At 38.6% G+C, this 24151-nt stretch overlaps 1 protein-coding gene across 9 annotated transcripts in view; it reads left to right on the plus strand.

The window, feature by feature from the left end:
- Fry (FRY microtubule binding protein) overlaps positions 1-24151 on the plus strand; it is a 407101-nt gene that overhangs the window by 200783 nt on the left and 182167 nt on the right. For 8 of the 9 annotated variants that reach the window (XM_058582514.1, XM_046454025.2, XM_046454026.2 and 5 more), the window contains one exon: positions 19657-19856. In XM_058582514.1, coding sequence (XP_058438497.1) covers positions 19737-19856 — 120 coding nt within the window. In that variant the 5' untranslated portion in view covers positions 19657-19736. Of the gene's footprint in view, positions 1-2926; positions 3309-19656; positions 19857-24151 lie in introns of those variants that run through there. The other variant, XM_046454023.2, reaches the window with a different exon arrangement.

A 24151-nucleotide genomic window follows, 5' to 3' on the forward strand; every position in this document is an offset into this window, starting at 1 on the left:
AATTATCATCAGCTTACGTTTCTTCTCACTTTTGGGTTTTGAATTGCATACGGAGTGTTACAGTATGATCATTTTAAATGTTAACTTTTCCTTCAAGCTGGAAAAATTTTCTTGACTTGGTATCTAAGTGATATTTCTTGCTTCCCATAATGTAACAGATGGATAGACTCTACACTGAGGAGATGGGTGGAATCCAGTAGGTTCCATTTACTGAGAGTAGATGCGTGAGAAAAGGGCAGCTGAGCATGATCTAACTTCTTTCTAAGCAGCTATCTGTTGGCCAGTGGTCCAAAGACAGCCCTTCCTAAAGGCAGTTACATGAATAAACACACACAGGAGCTTCCTTGCACCTTCTAAACCTGTGGTGGTGGAGGCACTGGCTTTGACTTTCATTTGCATTTAATAAATTTGCAGTCAAACTACAGGTTACACAAAGCAGAAAGAAAATTTTTATGAATATCAGATTAACTGTTCAAAAAAATCAACTTTAAAGTCATTCATTCAGTTAACATTTGAGGGTGACTAATGGAACTATCAATTAAATTTGCCAACAATCCAGTGTATTTTTAAAATTAAATGCAAATTACATTAGTATATTTAAAGTACATGATATTTGTATAGTATCATAGTGATAAGTGACTTATGAGTAGATTTCTCCCATTGTGAAGCTTGTCCCTTGAAATATCAAAACATTCCATTGTAATTATTAGGAATAGTGCTCTTACTAAACCATGTTTTACTATTCTTTATATGTGTCTGTAGTATTAAATAGCATCATAATTCAGTCACGTCTGAATGAATTCAGCTAGATCATCAAGAAATATATATTAATGATTCAAGATTCTGTAATACATGGCTACCTTCAAGGTTCTTGAAATATGAAGAATTTTCTGTTTTTATCCTAAAATACTCTTAGGCTGCTGCCCTTTGTGAGTATTAAGTCTGCTCCTGTTGTTATCTGATTTTACTGCCAGCGCAGGCATCAGCTGACAACTGTCTCGTCTTCATCTTGTCAGTGTACTGGACTTTAGGATCCCTCAACTGTCCATAATCTGTTGCTTGTAATCTAATAAGCATTGAGGTTTGTGGGGACAAGGTTGTTAGAATTATGCTAAATGCAGGAGAAAATAGGGCCTAAGTAGCAACGGGCTAGATAAGGTAGAGGACATCAAAGAAATCACTGTCTGGAAGTCAGCTAAGTTTTAGATGTATGAAATTTCTGCATTAAAAAAATTGTTTGAGGGTGACTCTTAAATGCATACAAAGAAAAAGCTCTAAGTTACCACTGTTTAGACATTTCAATTCGTGTTAAGGAAAGTACTGGAATCAATCTTACCACATATAGCGACACTGGAGTCTGATTTGAATGACTCGGGGCAGTCTTTTTATTCTTTTTTCATCGCTCCTCCATGGAGATGCTCTTACCTACTTTTCAAGGTTACTGTGACATGGGTTTAATGAAATACTGTGTGGAAAGGGTCCCACCTAGTCTGAATCAAGTTCAGTGTCCCGTATAGGTGAGTTCATTCTTCTTTCATATTTCTTGCATTTCCTTTAAATGTTGTTCGGTAATTTATAAAAAGAAAGAAAAAAATAAAATGATAAAGACTTTTTCCCTATGTCTGACATTTGTTGATCAATAATAGCACTAGAAAACCTGAGACTGACAAAGTACACATTTTTAGTTGCTTTTCAACTCCAATTTAGATATAACAAAGCAGACTAAAAGCTGCTCCAAACACAGAGACACCTCCATAGGCACCATATTGTCTTAGAATTCTTTTTTTACATGCCAGTCATCCCAGCAGCTCCAGAGGCTGAGGCAGGAGGATCATGAGTTTAAAGCCAGCTTCAGTAAACGTGAAGCACTAAGCTGCTCAGTGAGACCCTGTCTCTGAATAAAATAAATAGGGGCTGGGGATGTGGCTCAGTGGTCGAGTGCCCCTGAGTTCAATCCCTGGTACCCCCAAATACCCCCCAAAAAATCCTTTATGTATAAACAGATGCCACATCACTACTGCAGCCCCCTCTTCAGAAAGATATTCTAAGCTTGGAATGTGTGGGATGCAGGGGTGCCATGGGGCATCTGCGCTGGCCCTTAGCCTGCCAGAATCACTCTAAGTGTCCATTTTGGTAATTTGAACATTTTTTTCCTCCCTATGAAATGTTTCGGTTCATCAGCCAATTCTCCTTCCACACTGCTTTGTAATTCCAACCTCTACTACTAAAGAAAAACCTTCAATTTTCCCAATTAAATCAAGAATAGAAAATTACCTGGGTTTCCTGCTCTTCACATTTGTGAAGAGCTAGATTTTCATTGACCCTTACAGAATTCTTCTGTCAGTGATAACACCACTGAAAGATCAATTACTTACACTTTTATTTTGTTTTTAAGTAACTTTGCATTTTCTTTCTCAATCTCCTTATGAGTTTTCATTGGAAGATGGCTCATCTAACAGAGGCTACACTTGGCTTCTTCTTGGAGTCTTATTCTTGGTTTTTATTGTCAACTGGGGCTGTGTCTTTTAAAATAATATGAGTCTAGATTTGAATCCAATCACTTTTCTGTATGAGTTATGTCAACAGATGTTCCATGTGTCATTTTCCTTCAGGGTGTGTCATTTCTCACTGACTCTTGGCTTCAAACAGGAATTCTCTGCTGTTGGTTTTGTCTGTAAGAATATAAGCTGTCCAAAGCTGTTGGTGCTTGTGGCCAAGAACCCCTAGCTCCCAACGCAGCAGTTTATCACCCACCGAGTGTTATCGCTGCCCTTGCCCTTGCATTTCTCTGGAGCAGGAACACAGCAGTAGCTCTGTGGTCTAGCACGTGTGTTCGGTATGCACGGACTGTTTGTGACGAACTGTGGGTCGGGCTCATGTTCCTGGAGTGCTTTGAGCAGCTTTACTAATCTGTCAGCATAGTATGTTCTTGTGGATAAATATAGACATACGGGCACTCTGCAACTTGTAGGTCACTGTCTTACTGTGCAGCTAAAAATTGTCGCGTTGGTATGAACAGTCTGCCCTGGGCAGAAGACCTGTTTTAGTTTGTCTTCTACTGTAGGTTTTTTGCAACCTGACTAAAAATACACCTTGCACCAAAAATATAAGAGCCCTACTTTGTGGCCAAGACGTCTATGGTGGCAGTGAACAACGGAATCATGGAGGCTGTCATTATGTTTTTTTGCTTTGGAACCTAGTCTGTGTAGCTGTTCCACACTGCTAGTTTGGGTGACTTTTCAGGCTCATGGAGATTACGACAGCTTGTTGGAGACGATCCTGTGTGATCAGCTTGATCAAAGGGCTTGGTAGGTATGAAAGGCTGTTGTGGTGTGGAGTGGGGAATTGGTAATATTAAGCACTGAATGGGGGAGGATTGGCCCAAAGATTTCAATGGATGGGGGCAAGGGGAGAAGGTGCAGCTGCATGTGGAGATTGACTTAGATTGCCATTGCTTGGAGCCTGGGGTAATGCCTTTTAGGTCTTACATTTGGGATTATAATGTATCTGGGGTAAGATTTAGTCCTTTCTGTATCTGGGTCTACTAACTGCTGTGATGTAATGGAATTTTTCTGTGCACTCAACTTTCACTAAAAGATTTGGTATGATTAAGCTGGTAAGTTGCTGATGTGTAAAACAGCTAGTGTGTATTTGGATAATAGTTTATATTATCAAATTTAATACTCCAGCAGAGGTAGGGTTTATGCTTGATTTCTTCTAAATATTGATGTAAGTATCCTCATTTGTTTGGTTGTAAACATGGCAATTGGCCTAAAGCAGTTTTTCCTTTGCTTTTGGCTTGGGCTCCTTCAACATTTGAAAACAAAATGTTTTCTTTTTTGTTGATGGATTAAAGAACAGGACTGTATGTGTTAGCCAACACTAAATGGGTCTAAACTGCATGCCCCTGGTCTTCCTTCGTCAGAGTTCTAGCGGTTACATCAGTTCGAGTCTACCATTTTCAGCAATATTGTACATCAGTTCCAGAAAATGAACAGAAGGAAACACCCATGATGGAGTTCATTACATGCATCTTAGATATTGACTGTCTAACTTTCTATTTAATGAGAGTAGAAAAAAGTTGATTTGTGAGCATTAAAGGCACAACATATCGTTCTAATAGAGGAGAGACATTTTGTTTATTAAAGATGTGGGAGACTGAATTTCTTGTTCATTACTCCCCTTCACTATCTTTAATGAAAATATCAGATACTAACATGTGATAGCATCTGGTTCTAGGAATCAAACCCCTATTAGTCACTATCTTGTCTCTTTTGGTAGAGCACGCTTTAAAGAATGATTTTCTTTTCTCAGTTTTTTAAAATGTCTAACAAACGTATAAGTTAAATGATAAAACTTATGGTTTCAGATATTTAGAAAAATATGCTGCATCATAGTAGATTTGTGTGAAGTACTTGTTATTTCTATCGTGTAGTATCTCTCAAAGATGTCATTGACCCTTGCAGTGTTTTTGGCTAAGCAGACCTCTCCCACGGTCCAACTGACTTGACTCCTTTTGGACTCAGTGACTTTCTTGCTCATAATATTTAAACTACTTTTAGAAGAGATCGGTAACAACTAATCTGTTTCAGTAACTTGGTAGATCAACACCTTAGATTACAAACTTCTGGTAGACATGGAGTCAGCAAATTTTATATAGTCATTATATATCTCCAAAATTATTTAAGAATTTCATAAAATCTAAATCATTTTATTAAAGCAACAGGCCTCTACATAATGAAGCCCATATTAACTTGAAATTTATTAAATAAAATACAAACCAGACCATGAAAGAATTCACTCATTCAGTTAGTTCATTGCACATATGTTTATTGAGCTTATATTGTATGCAAAGCACTAGAAGTCCTTTGCATGCTACAATGTTGGAAATGTTTCTGGTGTTATATAGTGCATATATTTGGCATCTGTTTTACACATATGCATATGTATATTGTATAATTATATGTATATTTTTGTTTTATACTAGAATGCATATTGTAATGCATGTTGTACTTGTGTATCGCTATATAATTATATAGTATAAGGCATATTATATTAACAAAGGCGTATATAAGATTAGACTCTCCTGCAAATCACACCTCACATAATGTAATCCCCCAAGGGATCATGAAGGGGAATAGCTATAATTTCGGTCTTCAATATTTATTTGTCAAATATGGTGTAGCTTCTAGCCTAGAGTAGTGGTGTACACCAGTAATCCCAGCTTCATGGGAAGCTGAGGCAGGAGGATCCCAAATTCAAAGCCAGGCTGGGCAACTTAGTCTGATCCTGTCTCAAAATTTAAAAATAAATAACTTAAAGGCAGGTCCAGAGATGTAGCTCAGAGGTAGAGACCCCATGAGTTCATTTTCCAGGACTGGAAAATAGATAGATAGATAGATAGATAGATAGATAGATAGATAGATAGATAGAATGTGTGAGCATGTGTATTTATTTCAGCAGCTGCAGGAACTGCCTTTGTGGCAGGTCCTCGCACACCTGGTCTATACAGTCAGTCATCTGTGTCCCTTTATGTTGTTGGGTCCCTGTGTGATGTACCTACCAAGTCCACTCCAGAAGCACCTCCTCCGAGTTGTTTCACTTGCCTTCGATGCTTAACTTAAATATGGGTCTAATTAAATAGCTCAGGAAGCTGGTTTGTCATTTCTGGCAGGCCCCACAGAAGTCTGTGAATGACTTTAGACCATGACACACTTTGCTCTGAGACCCAGAACATGCACACACATTTGTAGACGCAGAGACTGAAAACAAAAGTGTTGTGAAGCAGGGCTTCTCTCACCATGCAGGATGCTGGTACTCTGCTATTTTCTTTTCTCATCTTCTCTATTCTGTTTCATAAAAATCAGACTGAGCATCACCTACTAAATTGGTCCCATGGTTCAGTAACAGGCTACAACCTGCACTTTGACAAATTCTTCTTTAAAGATTCCATAAGCTGAGCATTTCCAATACAGCATTAGTTCCATTCTCAGAGTGACATGCTGATATCCTTGATATAATGTTCTATGTTGTATCAAGGGAATATTGGTGCTGTGTGTGGCAGAGGGCACTGCTTGGTTGAGAAGTAGCTCTCCTGGTATTCCTGATGAGAACCTTGGGTTGAATGTGGGACTTCCAAGCTGGAGACAGCCCATGACCTCTGCTTCTTCATGCTTCTTTCTCCTTCGTGCAACTAACATTTGTTGAGTCCTGTGCCTTAAGCCCAGTTCTGTGCCAAAAGGTGAGGATACAAGAAGAATAAAACAAACTCCTTGCCCTTGTGGCACCTAAGTGTAGTTGTGGAGATGGATAGACAACACATGTGTCCTCCTGTCAGAGTGTGAGCAGGGGGAGGTACCAAGGAATGGCTGGCCAGAGCAGCCTCTCATAAAACTAGAAGGACATGAGTAGGTGAGCCACCAAGGAGTTTCCGTTCCCCCTTGTATCATTCCCACCACCCTCTCTTCTGCCATGAAGCCTTCCCTAACTGCATCTATCATCAGTTATTTCTAGGTCTCAGTGTCACTGTCACCATCCCAAAGAATCCAGATCTAATGTCCCACAATCACAGATTGTCTCTCTTGCAGCAGGCTGTGTAGACCCCCCCCCCCCACACACACACACACCCCCCCCCGTGCAGTTCTGTTTCTGTGTGTTCTTTATGGAGCGCCTGTCTCCCCTCCACACTGCGGGCAGGAGTCATGCCTGTGGTCCTGCGGCAGATAGCTGATGACTGAATAAATGAACAAATGAATGGATGAATGAATAAATGAATGATCTCCTAAATTTCATGTGGCTTCCATTGGCAGTTCAAGATCACTGTTCATCCTTTGACTATTCAAACTGTGCCAGCTTGTGACTGAATATAGCAAGTTTTAAAAACCTTTCAAACCTTCTTTTAAAATCTATCTTTATAGTCTCCACAGAACTTTGCACACAGTGCCTTCTACATGTTAAGCCCGCAATGTCTAATGCATCGATTAGCTGACCACATTCATAACCTTTTGAGACCAAAAATATTTCCCAAGGGACCCAACTGTACAGTAACACAAATGTGATGAAAGATGACGGTGTCACTGATACCTGCCTGCACTTGTGCTCGCTGTGTGTTGTAAATATAATCACTCTGGATCCTGCAGCTCAGTCCAACATTCAGCTTGGCTGTGGGATGTAGGACCCAGATCTTCCATGAATGCTCTTGACCCTCAAACCCATGTGATTTGATCTAGGTTACAGCTGGTGTCCAATTTTTTTTCTTTTCTTTCTTTCTTTCTTTTTTTTAAAATTTGTTTTAATTAGATACACATGACAGTACAATGATCTTGACATATCGTACATTTGAATCAGATGGGGTATATTTTTTCATTTTTCTGAGTGTACAGGTTGCAGAATCACTTTGGTCATGCAGTCACATATATACATACAGCAATAATATCTATTTTATTCTACTCTCTTTCCATTCCCCACTTCCAATTTTCTATATAGTAATTTATTTTTTTTTCAAATTGCAGTTCTATAGTAGCTTTTCTTCATTACTGCTTTTATAAGATAGACAACTTTTTATAAACAAGTCTTATCTTTTTAAAAATAGTTGCTGTTTTTTGCATCCTGTCCAAGAAATCTCAGTCTAACTTTAAGGTCACAAAGATTTAGTCGTGTGTTTTCTTCTAAACGCATTATGATTTTGGCCTTCTCATTTAGGTCTATGATCTGGCCAATTTTTCAGTAAAAGTTTATATCAGTGAAAATGTTCCAAGCTTGCATTCCCCAATGTATATAATGTTATTTGTGGATTATATAATTCACTTCTAACAGTAGCAAATCTTAATAAAGTTTTTTGGTTTGGTTTGGTTTGGTTTTTAATTAGATAACCACTCACGGGTTATCTTGTGCTCAGCCTGGAGTGTAGCACCCAGCTCTGAACACTTTTGTCCTAAACCACCAAATACTAACATTTTTGACAAATGCTGATAACATTAAAGATCAGTGTAAGCAAATATGGCTAGAGTTGACCAAGTGTGAGCAGGACCCTGTGAGCATGTCTGCCACAGTGGAAGAAACCCTGAGTTTACTCTTCTGTCCCCTTACCTGACTTAGAGAGGTGTGACTTGGTCAGAGCAAAGACAAACTCATCTTTGGTTGCTGAGTTAGGGACAGTACTTATGTTTTGTTTGTTTGTTTTATTTTTATATTTTATATTTATATTATTTTTTATATTTTTATATTTTTATTGGCACATTATAATTATCCCAATTCATGATGCTATATTCATACATGTTTTTGACATCATTTGATCACTCTCATTCTCCAGAGCCTTTCTCTTTCCCCCTTCTCCTCCTCCCTCCATACACTTGCTTTAATGTGCTTATCTCTCTTCTATTATTATTTCTAAAATTAGTGCCTTTTAATTGTATATATAATTATAATAAAGGTTTCATCTTGGTACATTTGTACATGGACATAGTATTTTCTTATGAAACTTTTCAAACACAAGAGAAAAATATAGTCTCTCCAACAGTTTTCAAGATTTAGTCATATTTGGTTTGCTCATACTTTTTTTATTCTCTCTGCTAAAGTATTTTGGATCAAATATAAACATCATTTCATTGAATCCCCTGTAATCAGTATGCATTCCAGAAAATATATTTTCTTACCTACCCACAATGCTATTATCACAGCCAACAAATTTAATATATCCTCTAACATCCAGTACACATTCAAACTTTTTTATTCTCATAAAATATGTCTTCTAACAACTGGTTTGCTGGAACCAGGAGTCAAATAAGGCCCACACACTACATTTGATTGTTGGTCTCCTGAGCGTCCTCTTTTTATCTTTTCCATTGATTTTGTAAAAATCAGTGCCATTTTTTAATAGAATTAACTTAATTCTGAACTCTGTCTCTTGCTTCCTTGTGGTGGCATTTAACCGTTCCCATTGATTCTTGTGCAAGGATGTCAGCTCTAATGTTTTGAAAACTTGATGAATGTGGACACAAGGTGCCATATATAGATCCCTCCCTTCTCTAATGCCAAAGGCATCCCCTTCTTTTCCTAGGGGACTGAAAGCTTTGCCGTCATTCCCAGGGGTACATGGCCAACAGTTTTGAGTGTTTGAGTACAAAGATTCTACCAATATCCTGCCAACGTATAGAGTTTTGAGAAAGCTTCTTTTATCAGTAATCTAAAACAGCGTCTTAAATACCTTAATCATTTTAACATCATGTCAGGGAATAAGTCATGCATGTTTTCTTTGTTGGGAAGTGGATGAGAGAGAATCTCACATCCATTTGTGTGAGATGTAAGGTCTTTTTCTGTTCCAGCCGGCACCTTCCAGGCTCCCACCGACATATTCCTCTCATGGTAGGTGCAGCCATCTTTTAATTTGTGTTGTCCCTCCAAAAAGCCCCGTTTTTAAAATCATCTTACACAGCAACATCAGATCATCATTCTTCCTAGAAACCCTCTGGTTCTCGTTCCTTCCAAATAAAGTCCACTCTCATTGACTTGCCATTTAAAACCTTCCTTCTAAGAAGAATTAAAAACCTACATTTCTTAGGACTTAAGGGCTTCGGGTTTTTGCATCCCTCCTGGGTTATTATTTCATCCACACCAACACCATATAGTGGTTGGCCGAATTCTTCTCAATTAGTATTAAGTAAGCACAGTTATCCAGTTAATGGTGCCAGGCGCTGTGCTGAGTGCTTGGGATAAAGACAAGACATAGTCCTGTTCATAAGGACACCCCAGTTTCTTGGCAAAGATAGTCTGAGCATATACACTAAGATGGGGAGGTTGGTGAGAAGGTGGTTAGAGGAAGGGTGGGACAGACTTAACAGATGCCACCATGTACCTGCTCTTCCCTCTGCCTCGGCTGCCCCTTTCCCGTCTCCATCCAGCAGAATCTACCTGTCCTTTAAGACCTGGGTCAGCTGCTACCTATTCCACGGTGTCTGTCTATTCAATGGCCAGAACAGAGACAGCCTAACCACAGGGATTTTGAAATGCTGGCACTCCATATTTGATATCTTTTTAAAGACAATTTAATGTTAAAATGAGTCTTGAATTTATAGCAGGAATACATACAGCCTGCAGTGAGGGGGTTTCCAGTCTTAAACGGTAAATGGCACCAGAGAAGTGGAGGTAGAACTGGAAAGGCTGGGATGTTTGTAAGGCTTTTCTCTGTAGACAGGATAAATGACAGAACCTCACTAATGCATATTAATTCAAGGGAAGGTGAATGTTCAAGTCATGGAAGTTTAGAGTCGGTGATACATTTTCAAAAGTGCCTATTTTTATACCGTCATGGAATATTGGAGCTGAAAAGCATAATCTACCTCAGCCTCCTAAAGAATACCAACCAGGTAAGTGTGGCATAAAGAATCCCAAAAAAGAATCACCGATAAGGACCCCGAAGCACATTTGGCTCCTAGTTCAGTGCTCTTTTTCATTAACTTCATTAGTGAACAAAGCATATCAGTTGTGTTGTAGACAAATGAAATTGAAAACAATTTTATTAACTGGATTACAGGTTCTCCTGTGCTTTCCTATTTGTATATATCTGGGATCAGTGTGAGAGCTCTGGCATTGCCAGGAGTTGGTTAGAGTCTCCAGACCCATCCAGGCCCTCATCCTGAACCAGGAACCCACCTTTCAGGCAAATACAATGTGCTAAAGATTCTGAACACCAGCAAGTCTCATTGGAAGTCAGCAAACTTTCTTTTAAAAGTTAACATTCCAAGGGCTGGGATTGTGGCTCAGCAGTGGAGTGCTTGCCTGGTACCTGTGAGGCCCGAACCCAGGACCTCAGCACCGCATAAAAAAATAAATAAATAAAACAAAGGTATTGTGTCCAACCACAACTAAAAAATAAATACCAAAAAAAGGTTAACATTCAAAAACTCAAGACCTTTTCCAACAGTATTCATAAATTCCGAGTTAATGAGATTTAGCTACATAAAATGAATAAGTAGAAAAAGGAAATATAAAGAAGAAAATGAGAGACACACAGGAGAGGAGGGACACATGAATGAGAGCAGTTTGTCAGTTCTGTTGGGGAGAAAAAAAGGAAGTTGAAATTCAGGATTATCCTGCCTCTAGCAGGTTATCCGATCTCCTTTTCATGAGAAAGGACCTTGAAATGTCAGTGTAACCTCATCTTCCTTTGCTTACAGATCTTGGCAGACATTCTTTCAGGCTCTGATGACAGTACCCACTTTGAAAATCGGGGGAAAGTCCATGTAATTGCATCTTAGCAGATGACAGACACTTAGAAAAGAAATCACTGGAGTGTTACTGTCATTCCTCTAAGATAAAATACTGGGAGGCAGAGGAAAGAAGAAAAGCAAACAGGGCAGAGACTTGATGCTAACTTTGTCTTTACTGAGCTGCTTAATTTCCTTCAATTCTTGGGAAGACCCAAGGTAGCAGTGGTTTTTAGAGAGATGAAAGTCAACAAGCCCTGGGCCTTCCGGCACACCCGCTTCTTGCGAGGACAGCAGGCACACAGGTTCTCTCTCCAGAGTACCTAGGGAAGAACAGTGTGGGGGCTTTTCTATGGTATGTGGTCGATCAGATTCCAGGTGCTTTTCTGGATCCTCCATGTTTGGTCCTCGTTTGTACAGTGGTCTTTGCCAAAGTCCCTGCAATTGCTAAAATGTGCCATTTGTTTTATTTATTGGGTAGTACCACAGTACTGGGGACTGAACCCAGGATCACTGTACCACTGAGCTACATCCTCAGCCCCTTTTTATTTTATTTTATTATTTTTTTTTAATTTTGAAACAGGGTCTCGCTGAATTTGTAACACTGGCCTCAAACTTGCAATCTTCCCGCCTCTGCTCCCAGTTGCTGAACGTAACAAGCAGGCACCACCATAGGGTACATGGTCATTTTAATTAAAGAGGTCAGACAGCTTGGTGGGAAGGACCTTCATGGCTTAAAGATATGCTAGTCTTTCTAGAAAAGTCTCCAGTGCTGCAGGAGATGGAAACCAGAGCCTCACAATGCCCCCCAAGCACTCCTTCCACTGAGCTATACTCCCCACCCACCACACTTATTTTTTTATCCTTCTTTGAAGTCACAAAAGTAGCTATGCCCGAGCAAATCACAAGGATGAGGGGACTTATTTTATTTTATTCAGTCTTCATCATAAGCAGCTGATGGGAAAAAAACAAGGTAGAAATCTTGCCTGATGCCCCTATACCAGTGAAATGAATGAATAACAAAAATGGTGTATATGTGTACAATGGAATATTATTCAGCTTTTAAAAAGAAGGAAATTCTACAATTTGCAGCAACATGAATGAACCCTGAAGACAGTAAGCTCAGAGAAATGAACCAGCTACAGAAGGATAAATATTGTATGATTCCACTTATAAGTTACCTAAACCAGGCAAATCATAGAACCCAAGAATAGGATGGTGTGGTGCTTAGCAGTACTGGGAATGAACCGGGGAGTTGGGGGAGGGAGTTCTGAGCTACATCCTCAGCCCTTTTTTAATTTTGAGACCGGTGAGGAAAGAAAATGGGCAGTTGCTAATCAGTGGCTATGATATTGTTAGTAAAGCAAGCTGAATAAGCTCTGATGATCTGCTGTACAATATTGTGCCTATAGTCAATAATTATGCATCTTATACCTAAAATAAGAGAGCAGATCTCATGTTTAGTGATTTTATCATAATAAAATTAATACATTTTTTTTTCAGAAAAGATTGGGTAATGTGGAATGTTTACAAGATACATTGTCATGCAGACACAGGCTTGGATCCTGAGTTGATTGCTTTGTGACCTTGGGAAAGTCATTAAGCCCTCTGAACCTATATGATCTCACCTTTAAAAAAGCAAATTGTTAGGGTATGTCCAATTATGATTATATTGAAGACTAAAGATACCAGTTTTTCTGGAGATGTCTTGTGGACCCTAAAACTACACAATTTGAGAATTGTAGGAGAACTAAATAGTGTAAGAGAGAAAGAAGGTATGTATTTAATCCATAAAAACAGAGTTACATTGTACATTATCAGAATTTTATGGAAACTAATTAAAACAGAACTTAATGTGCCTTTGGATATATTTTTCTTCTACAGCCAAAATTATTTCTGGTTATTTTTTTTACCTGACATTATTTTTTCCTTGGCCTACTTTAAATTATAGAAAATTATTTACAAGTCATCTGTCACTTTATTATGCAACCTTTTTCTGATGCTCAAACTAATTGTTTCTTCTTATCCCAACATTTTTCATTTCTTAATACAACTGTTCCGAGGAAAATAACTCTTCCTATCATGTGTGGAGACTGTTTTCTTTTTATCCTAATTGACTTCACATGACTTTGTAGGTTTCTAGTCATTTTGAGAATTTGCAGTACCTTTTAGCATGCCATTTCTTAAGCACGCTCATAAATACATTAGTGGACAATTTGTTATTGTTGTATACACAGTGTGACATGTTCTCATGGTAGCTGCGTCATCCTTGGTTTATTATGTTTTATGAAATGTTCCTGTAATACCAGTAAATAAAATCAGTCTTACAGGAAAAGAGGGACTTGGGAGAGAAAGTGGTTCCAAGGAAAGATCCCAGTTATCAATAACAAATAGAGTTCACCCTCAGCACCTGCAAAACGAACAAGGTACTTAGAACTGGCAGAAAGAATAATTTTATATCCAACTGTGAGTAAAGAAATCTCATAAATTTACTCCTTTGTTGAAAGGCAAGTTTACATTGTTCTCTGGAAAGAAAATTTGCTTAATCAGACCCACATTTCTAGGAAGAAGACCTACCGCATACTATGTTGGAGGCATTTTTAAAATTAAAAATAAATAAATAAAGGAAACCATCTTCTATTCCAAATGTTCAGTCAGATTCCAGTAAGAGGAGCATCAGAGACAGCATTGGGTATTTTGAACAACTGGGTGTGTGCTTATCTGTCTTTGCAAACTGGTGAAAACAGGTAAAAGTACCTCTTTTCTAAGGCACTTACTTGGTGAAGGGAGATGCGGAAGCCATGTGTCTGTTGGGCATTTTGATTCATGCCCATCACAGGCTGGCTGAAATGCCCATCTCCACCCACACTGGCACACAGACAGAGGTCAGGCCAAAGGGGTGGATTGGAAGAGCAGACCTGCACCAGCCCAGTGGGTTTTCTTTGAATTCAAGAATATTTTGAGCTTCCATTCCCCTCTGTGGCAACCCCAGATCACAGCATCCGAAAGCCCTCAGGCAGGTATAGAAGAGCAGGTTCCTCTAGCCACTTATTCTGTTTAATTTTTCTTTTAGAACTTTTGCAGTCTGACACAGTGTGTGTGTGCCTACATAGGAAACGGCTGATCACTGCCCTGCCTCTGGGCAGTGTAACAGGCTCTATTGGCTGCCATTCTCCCAGCACCTAGAACAGTGCCTGACACCTCGGTACTCACTAAGTAAATAGTGTTAGAAATGAGGGCGTGAAAAGAATGATACCCTCTAGTAAGAGATGGAACTACTTTTCTGAAAATCTGACCAAGAAAACCAGTGGCTTTCCTGTCATATCCACTTCCACCTTTGGCCTCTGGGGCTCTTGTAGGAGGATACCCAGGTTGGCATTTTCTTTCTGTCCAGTGTCATAATGAAAATGTAACTGAACTACAAATTATGGAGGGGAATTTTTCTTGGTGCTGAGATCAGAAGGTTAGACATTCCTGGAAATGGGGGTAACTTAGGGAAACTGTACCAGGGACCTGAGAGCAGGCAGCCTGCAAGTGAAGCTTTTAATCAGTGAAATTTGGGGGAAATGGAGTCACGTTCAGAGGTCATCACCTGTGGCCAAAAATAGAGCTAATAAAGAGGAAAAGAATAGAGCCTAAACCAACTTTGTGTAGATAAAGGAGTAGATCCTGCTTGGTAGAAAATGTGGAGACCCGGTAAAAAAGGGAAAATATCTAAAACAATTCAGAAAAAGACAAGTGGGAACAAAATTTGGAATAAAAATAATAAAAGATATTAATCAAAAAAAAGGAAGAAGAAGAAGAACATTAACAAAACAACAGAATGTAATGGAGAGAAAGTCCAAGATTAAAATGTAAATAAGAAAACAGAGAAAGGAAATTTTGAAAGGGATACGTAACTAGAGACCTAATTAATGTGTGAAAATTGTGTCCTTCCTTTCCACCCACCTCAGCCCCATACCAGGAACATTCATTTCTAGGCATCTTGAGCTGTTAGGTGAAAATTGAAAAATGGAATGAAGAAGGAAACAGGAATGAAGTGAGATGGAGTCGAAGCTAAAAAATTCATTGCATGGATGCTTTTGAGCTGTACCCTTCAATATAGCTAAGATGATGAATTCTGTTATGTGTACTTTATCCCAATTAAACAGAAATAAAATAGATAAAAATCCTCATGTGCAATAAATTTAAGTGGGAGAGGTTTTTAAAACAACAAATTAAAAACTGTTCCTTCAACAAATTTTTAGAAGGAGAAGGTGTGATGTAAATGACCTGCCAGGACACTTTCACTGTGAGGGATCCATATTTCAAGAGACCCTATGGTACAGGAAACTGATCCTGTCCTCTTGGAACAGTAGGGTGACTGTGGAAACCAGAGACCCTACAATGACAGGTGGAGGCAGGAATATTGACCCTGACCCTGAAGGCTGGGAGCATTTGCTTGCCAAGTTGGGTTGAAAGGAAGGACAGCATCCCAGGTAGAGAGGAGAAGACTCCAACCATCACAGCCTGCATTTGCAAAGCTCAAAAGTGGAGCAGAAGTATGGCTGTTCCTGCATCCATGTCTTATTTTATTTGGTTTTATTTTTCAATCAAAAATAAATTTTAGTTAAAATTTGGATCTAGGAAGAAAGAGGTTGAATTCTTGAGAGCTGGATTCCTGGGGAGAGTAAGTTTATACCTTTTGTACTTTTATCTTTCCCCTTCCTTACCTTACCTGTCTGTACAGGGACTCAGAGTCACCATCCATCATGAATATTAATCATGGCCGTGTGCCTGATGGAGCCAGCAGCCATCCAAACCCGTGAGGCCATCAGGTTCAGGCAATTTCCTCTGGTGACTTTCTGGATGATGACATTTCCTTTTCATCTTTTCCTTCTTGGGTTGCTTGAGTTTCTACCTGTAGGAAGTTACACCCTTCCCTTATAATTTTCTGCTTCCAGACTATCGTGACCTTAGAAATTAGACAAATGATTGGAGTTAGAGGTCCCAAGGGAGGGCCTAATGATTTTTGGTTTGTTTTTTTTTTTTTTTTTCCTAATGGTGATGTTTAGACGAGGGTGGACTTTGTGGCTCAGTTTTGATGATTAGGGAACCTGAATTTCCTAGTTCTCAAATAGATCCTCACCAAATAAGTAAGTTATTGACAGGTACCATGTCATGTTTCCTTTTGAAAATTATGCCGGCTAAGGGTAGGATTTATTAGGAATTAATTGTGGTGAGAGAAAGAGGGCTTACTGAAACTTGGGAGTGGATGCAGTTCAAGGACTCTCACTCCATCACACTTTCTCTGTGTCTCCATCTTCCCAAGCCCATCTGCGTGGGACTCGGAGGGAAGGGTGCCATCACTTTGATTCTGCTGTGCCTGGCTTGAGACCCAGCTGCACTGGGATAGTTCCAGCTCACTCGGGAACTATGTGCACAGACTTTTGTACTCACAAAGACATCTGGCTTTGAAATACAGGTGGATAATGTTTTTTATGATAGCAATGAATTGGTACTTTGGCCTTTTATACGGAAGATTTATCTGAAAGGTATTCTTGTGTCTGGATTTCAGCTATCAGGTTCAAAATATGGCTTTGCAGGAGGACTGCCAGAGGTCACTGTCATGAAAATCCTCACTAGAGTTATGACATTTTGTCCCAGGAGTCTTGTAATTATGGATCGGGTCTCCCAATTGTATTTTACATCAACTCAATTATTGCTGCCATCTAGAAGTGGTTTCAACTCTGGAAAACCAAAGATAGTAAGAAGTTGTACTCCAAGTGGACGTTTTAGGTTTATGTTACAGTCTCCAGTTCTGTGGCTCGATGCCCGGCTTATAGGAAGATGCTTATGGGGCTATGATGTACCTCTGTAATTTGGAGTTGGGGAGGCGTCCTGCTTCTACAGGGTCCCTGCATTGAGAGTGGGAGGCAGGGGAGAAGGGTGGGCAGCACTTTATTTTTGTCACCTGACTTCACACAGGCCCCTTTAGAATAAATAGTATCTTTCCATAAGCTGCTTGTGGTGCTTTTAATGACTCTTATGTCACAAATAGTATGCCCTGTTCTTTAGAGACTGTGACATTACTGATTCTCCTAATGTATCTCCCACCCCATGAATCACTCTTAGACATATACAAATGAAGTAAGAAGCTATGTTTAGTTAGTGATTTAAGATTTATTGAGAATTATCTGTGCAAAGACCTCTGTGTAGTCAGCTCTCTGCATCCACAGGTTCCACATCTGTGGATTCAGCCAATCTTGGATTAAAAATATTACATCTCTACTGAGCACATGCAGCTTTCTGTTGCTTATCATTGTACCATGTAGCAACGCTTTACATAGCATTTATATTGCACTAGGTATTTTAAGTCACCCAGAGCTGATTTAAAGCATATGGGAGAATGTGCCTAGGTTTTATATAAATACTGCATGTTTTACGTAAGGGAGTTGATCCTTCTTAGATTCTGGTGTCACCAGGGCATCCTGGATTCAATCCCCCATGGACACTGAAGGACAGCATATTACATCTGGCAAGCTGTCTTGTTAGGGAATTTTCAGGGATACAGCTAAAAAGATTATATGACTCAATTATAGGGGCCAATCCTAGGCAAACCACTTGACCAATTGTAAAAGAAGAAGATTAGATGGGCAGAGAGGGATGGCAGCAGTAGGAAAGAAAGAAGGGAAAATGTACATAAGAATAGTGTGCTCCCCGAACAGTCAGGGTTTCAATGGGTCTTTGATGCAGGGAGGCAAACTACTAAAGGCCTTGAGGCCAGTGTGTTTGAGGCTTGATGAAGATAACTGGGAGCTACTGAAAGTTGTAAATAGATAAAAGTTGTGACGGAAGCCATGTAAGAAAGAGACCGGTTGGGTATGGAAAGTAAATGGAATAAAGTCAGCTGCTGTTATAATCTTGACATAGATTTCCAAAGGCTGAGACGAGGAAATGGCTAAAAAGGAATAGGGAGGTGAAAAGAAAAACTTTACAACACATTTTATTTTATTTTATCGTTCTAACTTGAGAAGCCATATTCTTATGGTGTGGTAGTAGCTGAGATCTGGAAAGACCTCCTGAGATATAAGGAACCCCTGAACAGGAAAAATGAATTGGAGCAGATGGGGTAGGAAAAATGAGGGAGAATCATCAATGTGCAATTGGATATATGCTTGTAAATTCAATAAAATAAAACATTTGTGTGGCTTTCTCAGAATTGGGCTTTGGATCCAAAGCAAGAAAACACTTGCATTCGTTTGTAGTTATAAATATTCAGCTTTCATGTAGGATCTTGTTTTCTTCTTCATTATCAATGACACCACCATTCTGTTGATAATTAAACCCACCTCCAAACTGGAAATTCACTTTTCTCATGACTCTTTTCCTTAATCTCTGTACCCAGTCATCTGAAACTGAATGCTGCCTTTGAAAGTCTACTTTGTCATTATCCTGTCCTTAGCATTCCTAATGTCTATCCTAAGTACATTTGTTCTTACATTTCTCTCATTGGATATTGATGCCTAACTTCATCAGAAGTATTTGGCTGGGTGCATGCTGGAATTGAACATAAAGAACAGAGACATGAAATCTGCATTCTGAGCAGAGACTACTACTCACTAGGAGCCCTGATTGCTGCCCCTGTTCAAGATCTGATCCAAGTAGGGAATTTACACATTTTATAAAGGACAAGTGTTGGGGTTGTGGCTCAGTGGTAGAGTGCTTGACTGGTATTCTGCAGGCCCAGCACTGTTAAAAAAATAAATTTCATATATATATGAAAACAGATACATGTATGTATATATGACAAAACACGAATATCTATTATGTCTTTCATATATTTTTATATGTGTGTGTGTGTGTGTTGTGGATATATATATATATCCACAACACACACACACACACACACCTAAGCAAGGCATCCCAACTTGAGCCAAGGGTGATGGGAGTGAAAATTTAAGTTCATCCTTTGGATGGCATGAATAGCACTGCCTGAGACTTTCTAAAGGTACCTCCCTTTTGAGAGCAATAGCCAACTGGATCTTGGAGACTTCTAGAAGCTATGACCCCAAAATCTTTTCCATTATTCTGCTAAAGCGCAGAAGACAGAGAGCTCCTGCCATTAGAAAACCTTGGACAAGAAATCACTTTTTCTCCCATATAAATTTTCTCAGTCCATTTTCCTGGCTTCTAAAAAAGAAACCAAAAGCATCTTATAGATTACAGAATTCATCAGCTGTATCTGTCTGGTAACCAAAAGAATTTTTTAGATTGTCAAATCTGTGGTAATGCAAGCCTGATATCATAAAAGTAAATTTTATCACCATTTCTAAATAACAGTGCCAAGTTGTAATATTAAGTGCTACATTTTTAATATGATTCATATCCTTATATTTATGATTGTACACACCCCGCCTGAATATTTATGATATTATTTTCAGCCGGTAAGAACATCCATTCTGTTTTTCAGCTTCTCCAGTTGGCAACGGCTACATCAAGCCTCCGGTTCCACCTGCTTCAGGCACACACAGGGAGAAAGGGCCGCCAACCATGTTACCCATCAACGTGGACCCTGACAGCAAACCAGGAGAATATGTCCTCAAGAGCTTGTTTGTCAACTTCACCACTCAGGCCGAACGCAAAATCCGCATCATTATGGCAGAGCCACTGGTGAGTCTGTGCCATTAAACCTGCCTTTTTTAAACTTCATCTGTACACGGATGTAGTCAGTCCTCCGTGTCTGCAGGTTCCACATCCAGGATTTAACCAAACTCAGATCAGAGGCTTGGGGGGAAAAATTGCATCTGTACTGAATGTGCTTAATATTTTGTGGGTCATGAACAATGCAGTTTAACAACTAATTACGTATCATTTGCATTATATTAGGTATTGTAAGTCATCTAGAGATTATTTAAAGTATATAGGATGATATGTCCAGATTAGATGCAAATAGTACATCATTTTATACAGGGCACTTGAACATCTGCAGATTTTTATATCCAAAGGGGATCCTGGATAAGGAAGGATGGCTGTTTACCAGATTTTGCCATTCTGGCAAAGAATAGATTTGTTTTCTAATAAGTTATAATATTAAGTGCTACATTTTTAATATGATTCATATCCTTTTACTTTAAAAAACTGTTTTTCCCCCTTTTAATCACAGGTGATATAGGTAATTATCAAAATCTTAGTTAGGTTTCCTAATTTAACTCATTTTGTTCCATTGTCCAAGATGTAGAACACATAAAAACTTAAGCTGAGCAACAAATACCACACACACATGGTTACTTTGAAATAAATATTATATTTTTATAGTTCTATTCTTTTAAGAAAAATAATAGGTGAAGGATTAAAGCATTTGAAAAATTTGTATATATACACTTCCATATATACTTAAAAATATACATAAAGGATTATAAAAGATACATAAGCTCTAGGTTATAATTTCCAACCTATTTTAATGCACCTGTGTCAATTTTGTTGAAAAACTCATGAAACTGAAGACTTTGGGACTTAATGGGTTAAAGGAAAAAAATTTGAGTGTAGAGAATTTTAAAAGTGATCTTCAGTAAATCAAATTCAGTAGCCCACTTCATTGCTGCATTCAGGACTATAAACATAAGCTAAGAAGAGTATTAATTATAGAAAACTATGTTCAGAGTCTCTGCTATGTTTATATGCTGAAGGCAAAAATTTTCACCATGCTTTTTAAAATTTGTTGTTGTTGTTGTTGTTGTCAATGTGCCTTTATTTTATTTATATGCAGTACTGAGAATCAAACTCAATGCCTCACACATGCAAGGCAAGTGCTCTACCACTGAACTATGACCCCAGACCCTCACCATATTTTTAAAATAAATGAGGGGGAAAAATCATTGCTTTTCAAGTGGCTATCTGGACTTCCAGCTTGAGAACATAAGGTTCTCCGAACTGTATTGTCAGAGTTCGTGTTTTGTCAAGCAGTTGTGAAACCTCACTTTAGTTTCTGATAGTTGGAAGATAGGAAATTCTTGACTCACCTTTAGATTCCTTATTAGACAGATGATGTCCTTGGGTGTCAGTGTCTTTGCAGATGCTTCTGTTGGAAAATAAGGCCTGGGTCAGCCTTATGTTAATTGCTTTAACAGGGCTCTGAGGACTGCGAAATCATGAAAGGACACTCAGGAAGGAAGAAAGTGCAATTGGTAGATTCAGATTACTTGTTTTCTGACCTTGGCGTGGCCACACACAATAGGAGAGAAGGAAAGGAATTCCTAGTGACGCAGCTGTTCCTATGAAGGGCTTTGTGCCTCCTGTGAGGATACTGGAGCCATGAGAAGATACTCTGAGTTTGTTCTGTAGAATCATAGCTTAAAATGATCAAGAGCAATATTATTCAGCCCACAGCATCATCTCTGGAAATAGGTAGTAGATGAAGCACAACATCATTTGTTAAAAATGACTTGTAAGAATCACCGTTGACAGTTTGGTAGTCAAAATTCAAGTTCGTGTGTTAAGTGTGTTTACCTGGAAATTATAAATTTTGCATTTTAAAGTTTTTATTAGATCATTGGAGCTCATTTTTATACATTCTTTTCATAAAATTTTAATCATTTATTGAATTTCTATTATTATGGAAACATTTCTTGTTTTTACAATTTAAATTACTTAAAGAGCAGCACCTTTTTTTGCAAGCCTCTTATGTTTTTATATTTCTACTACTCTAACTACTAGTAGTAAATAATATTTATGTTGTACTTACTGTGTGCCAGGTTGTGCTTCACTTGTTATCTTTACAATGACCTGAGGTCTTTTGCCATTTACATATGGGAAAAGTTGGCACAGAGAGGGTTAAGTAATTGCTTAAGGTCACACCTTATTGATGGGTGAAGTCGGAGCTTAACTCTGACCTGCAGTAAGTGCACTCTCTTGCCAGTCTCTGCAGGAACATCTTCATATAAAGATATCTTCACTCACCTTATAGACCAACACAAAGCTCTTCTGTGATCTGAGTTAGCCAAGTCAAGTTCTCAATTCCTGTTGCCCAGAACAATGTTGATCCACAGCAAGTTTGGCTGCCTAGGAAGCTGGGACTGCTCCCAGGTGGAGGGAGGAAAGTTGCCTTGGGGTCCATAGCATATGGAGGAGCCCAGGGAGGAAGGCACAATGAGGATTAATTTCACTCAACATCAGAGAAGGGTGAAAATGGCAAGTTAAGGGTCTTAGAAACTGAGCATCCTGGTGACTTTTCCCCAGGAACTGAGAAGTATGTACAATAGCTGAGAGAGATTCTTTTTTTTTGAGCCACCCATATTTCCAGAACAATAGTTCAAACACTGTCCTTTAAGGATTCCTGATGTGACATAGATTGGGTTTAACTTTTTCTTCTTTACTCAGCTCTGAATTTGTCTACATGGCCTCTTTTCTTGTCTGAGTAAGCATTAGGCCTGAGAAACTCAGATGTGCCCCAGCATTCTTCTAATTAGAGGTAGGCTCTGTGTTCCTTTCCATGAGCAACTGAAGTATTCCCAAATGAGAAAAACGAAAGGGGACGGAATTTAAAAAAAAGCACAAGACTTCTTCATCAGACAGTTGTCCTTGGGTGCCTAGTCGGAGAGCTGGTAGGTGCTGATGGCTTGGAGTTTTTACCTGAAGAAATATATGCAATCAATTTTTGGTATTGTTGCTTTTTATAGAAAGAAGCTATTTATTCCCCTTGTGTATTTTGGCACAGATATAAATTTCTGTGCCCTATCCATTTCTTGTCTGTTGAAAATTGCTTAGTAATTTTTTGTCCTTATACTTGCTTCCTTATAGGAGAGTGACCATAATGGATTCTGTATCTTGTTTTGTTATTTGACTCAAAAAGTATAAATGTGCACTTGGCATTTTTGTTCTGCAGTCACAGCAAGAAGGATTCTTTGTTTTTATTTGTTGTTTGTTTCATTGCTATTGTTGTTTTATGCGGTGCTGGAGATGAAATCCAGGGTCTTAAGCATGATAGGCGAGTGTTTTACCATCGAGCTATACCACCATCCCAAGAGGTATTATTTTTTATGTTATGTAGAGTACATACTCTAATAGGGGAATTCTAATAAAAGTATTCTCCTATTTATCACCTCATTTAGAAAGACTGAATTGCTGGGCAACATGGTACACGCCTATAATCCCAGCAGTATGGGAGGCTGAGGCAGGAGGATCTCAAATTCAAAGCCAGCCTCAGCAACTTAGTGAGGCCCTAAGCAACTTAGCAAGACCCTGTCTCTAAATAAAATATAAATAGGGATGGGGCTGTGGCTCAGTTATTAAGTGCCCCTGGGTTCAATCCCCAGTAATCCCCCCACCAAAAAAAAGGAAGAAAGAAAGATGTTGAATCCATTAGAACTCTGAACTCATATGTGTTTGTATCAAATCACAAAATTGTATTCCATTAACCTTAACATAACTAAAACTTTAAGCAGCAAAGAAAATTTTCAAAAATTTGGAAGTATAGCTTTATTATTTGGAATACTACATAGGAATCTGTATTTTTCAATTTTACATGACTAAGAATCCCATACCAGTTTAACAGACTGTGTACAATAGGTTCTATATTACATTACATTAAAGTTTAAAGTTTTATTTATGTCAAATAAATAAAGTTACCCAAATAGCTAACTTTGATGGGGGGGGGGTGTGACAAATAAAAATATCCTAGCAAAAGAAAATTTTAGATTTTTTTTAAATAAGTGTATTTGTGAACATCTTTTACTTGTTCAGCCATATTGTTCTTTGTATCCAAAAGATATTCAGGTCATATTCATTAATATTTATGAGTAAGTCAATAATTTTCTTTTTCATTTTCTTCTTTTCTTTTTGCCTCTTGGGGATATTTGATATCCTTTGCTCTTGCTCCGTCACCATTATTTCACCTTTCCCAAGCAAAATATTCTAAACAAGCTAAATGAGTTATTTATGCCTGTTTAAAGTTATTTTTATTTCAAAAT

This window comes from Marmota monax, unplaced genomic scaffold (genome assembly GCF_021218885.2).
Source record: "Marmota monax isolate L192 unplaced genomic scaffold, Marmota_monax_Labrador192_F-V1.1 WCK01_AAM20220418_F8-fsc00011, whole genome shotgun sequence".
Lineage (NCBI taxonomy): Eukaryota > Metazoa > Chordata > Mammalia > Rodentia > Sciuridae > Marmota > Marmota monax.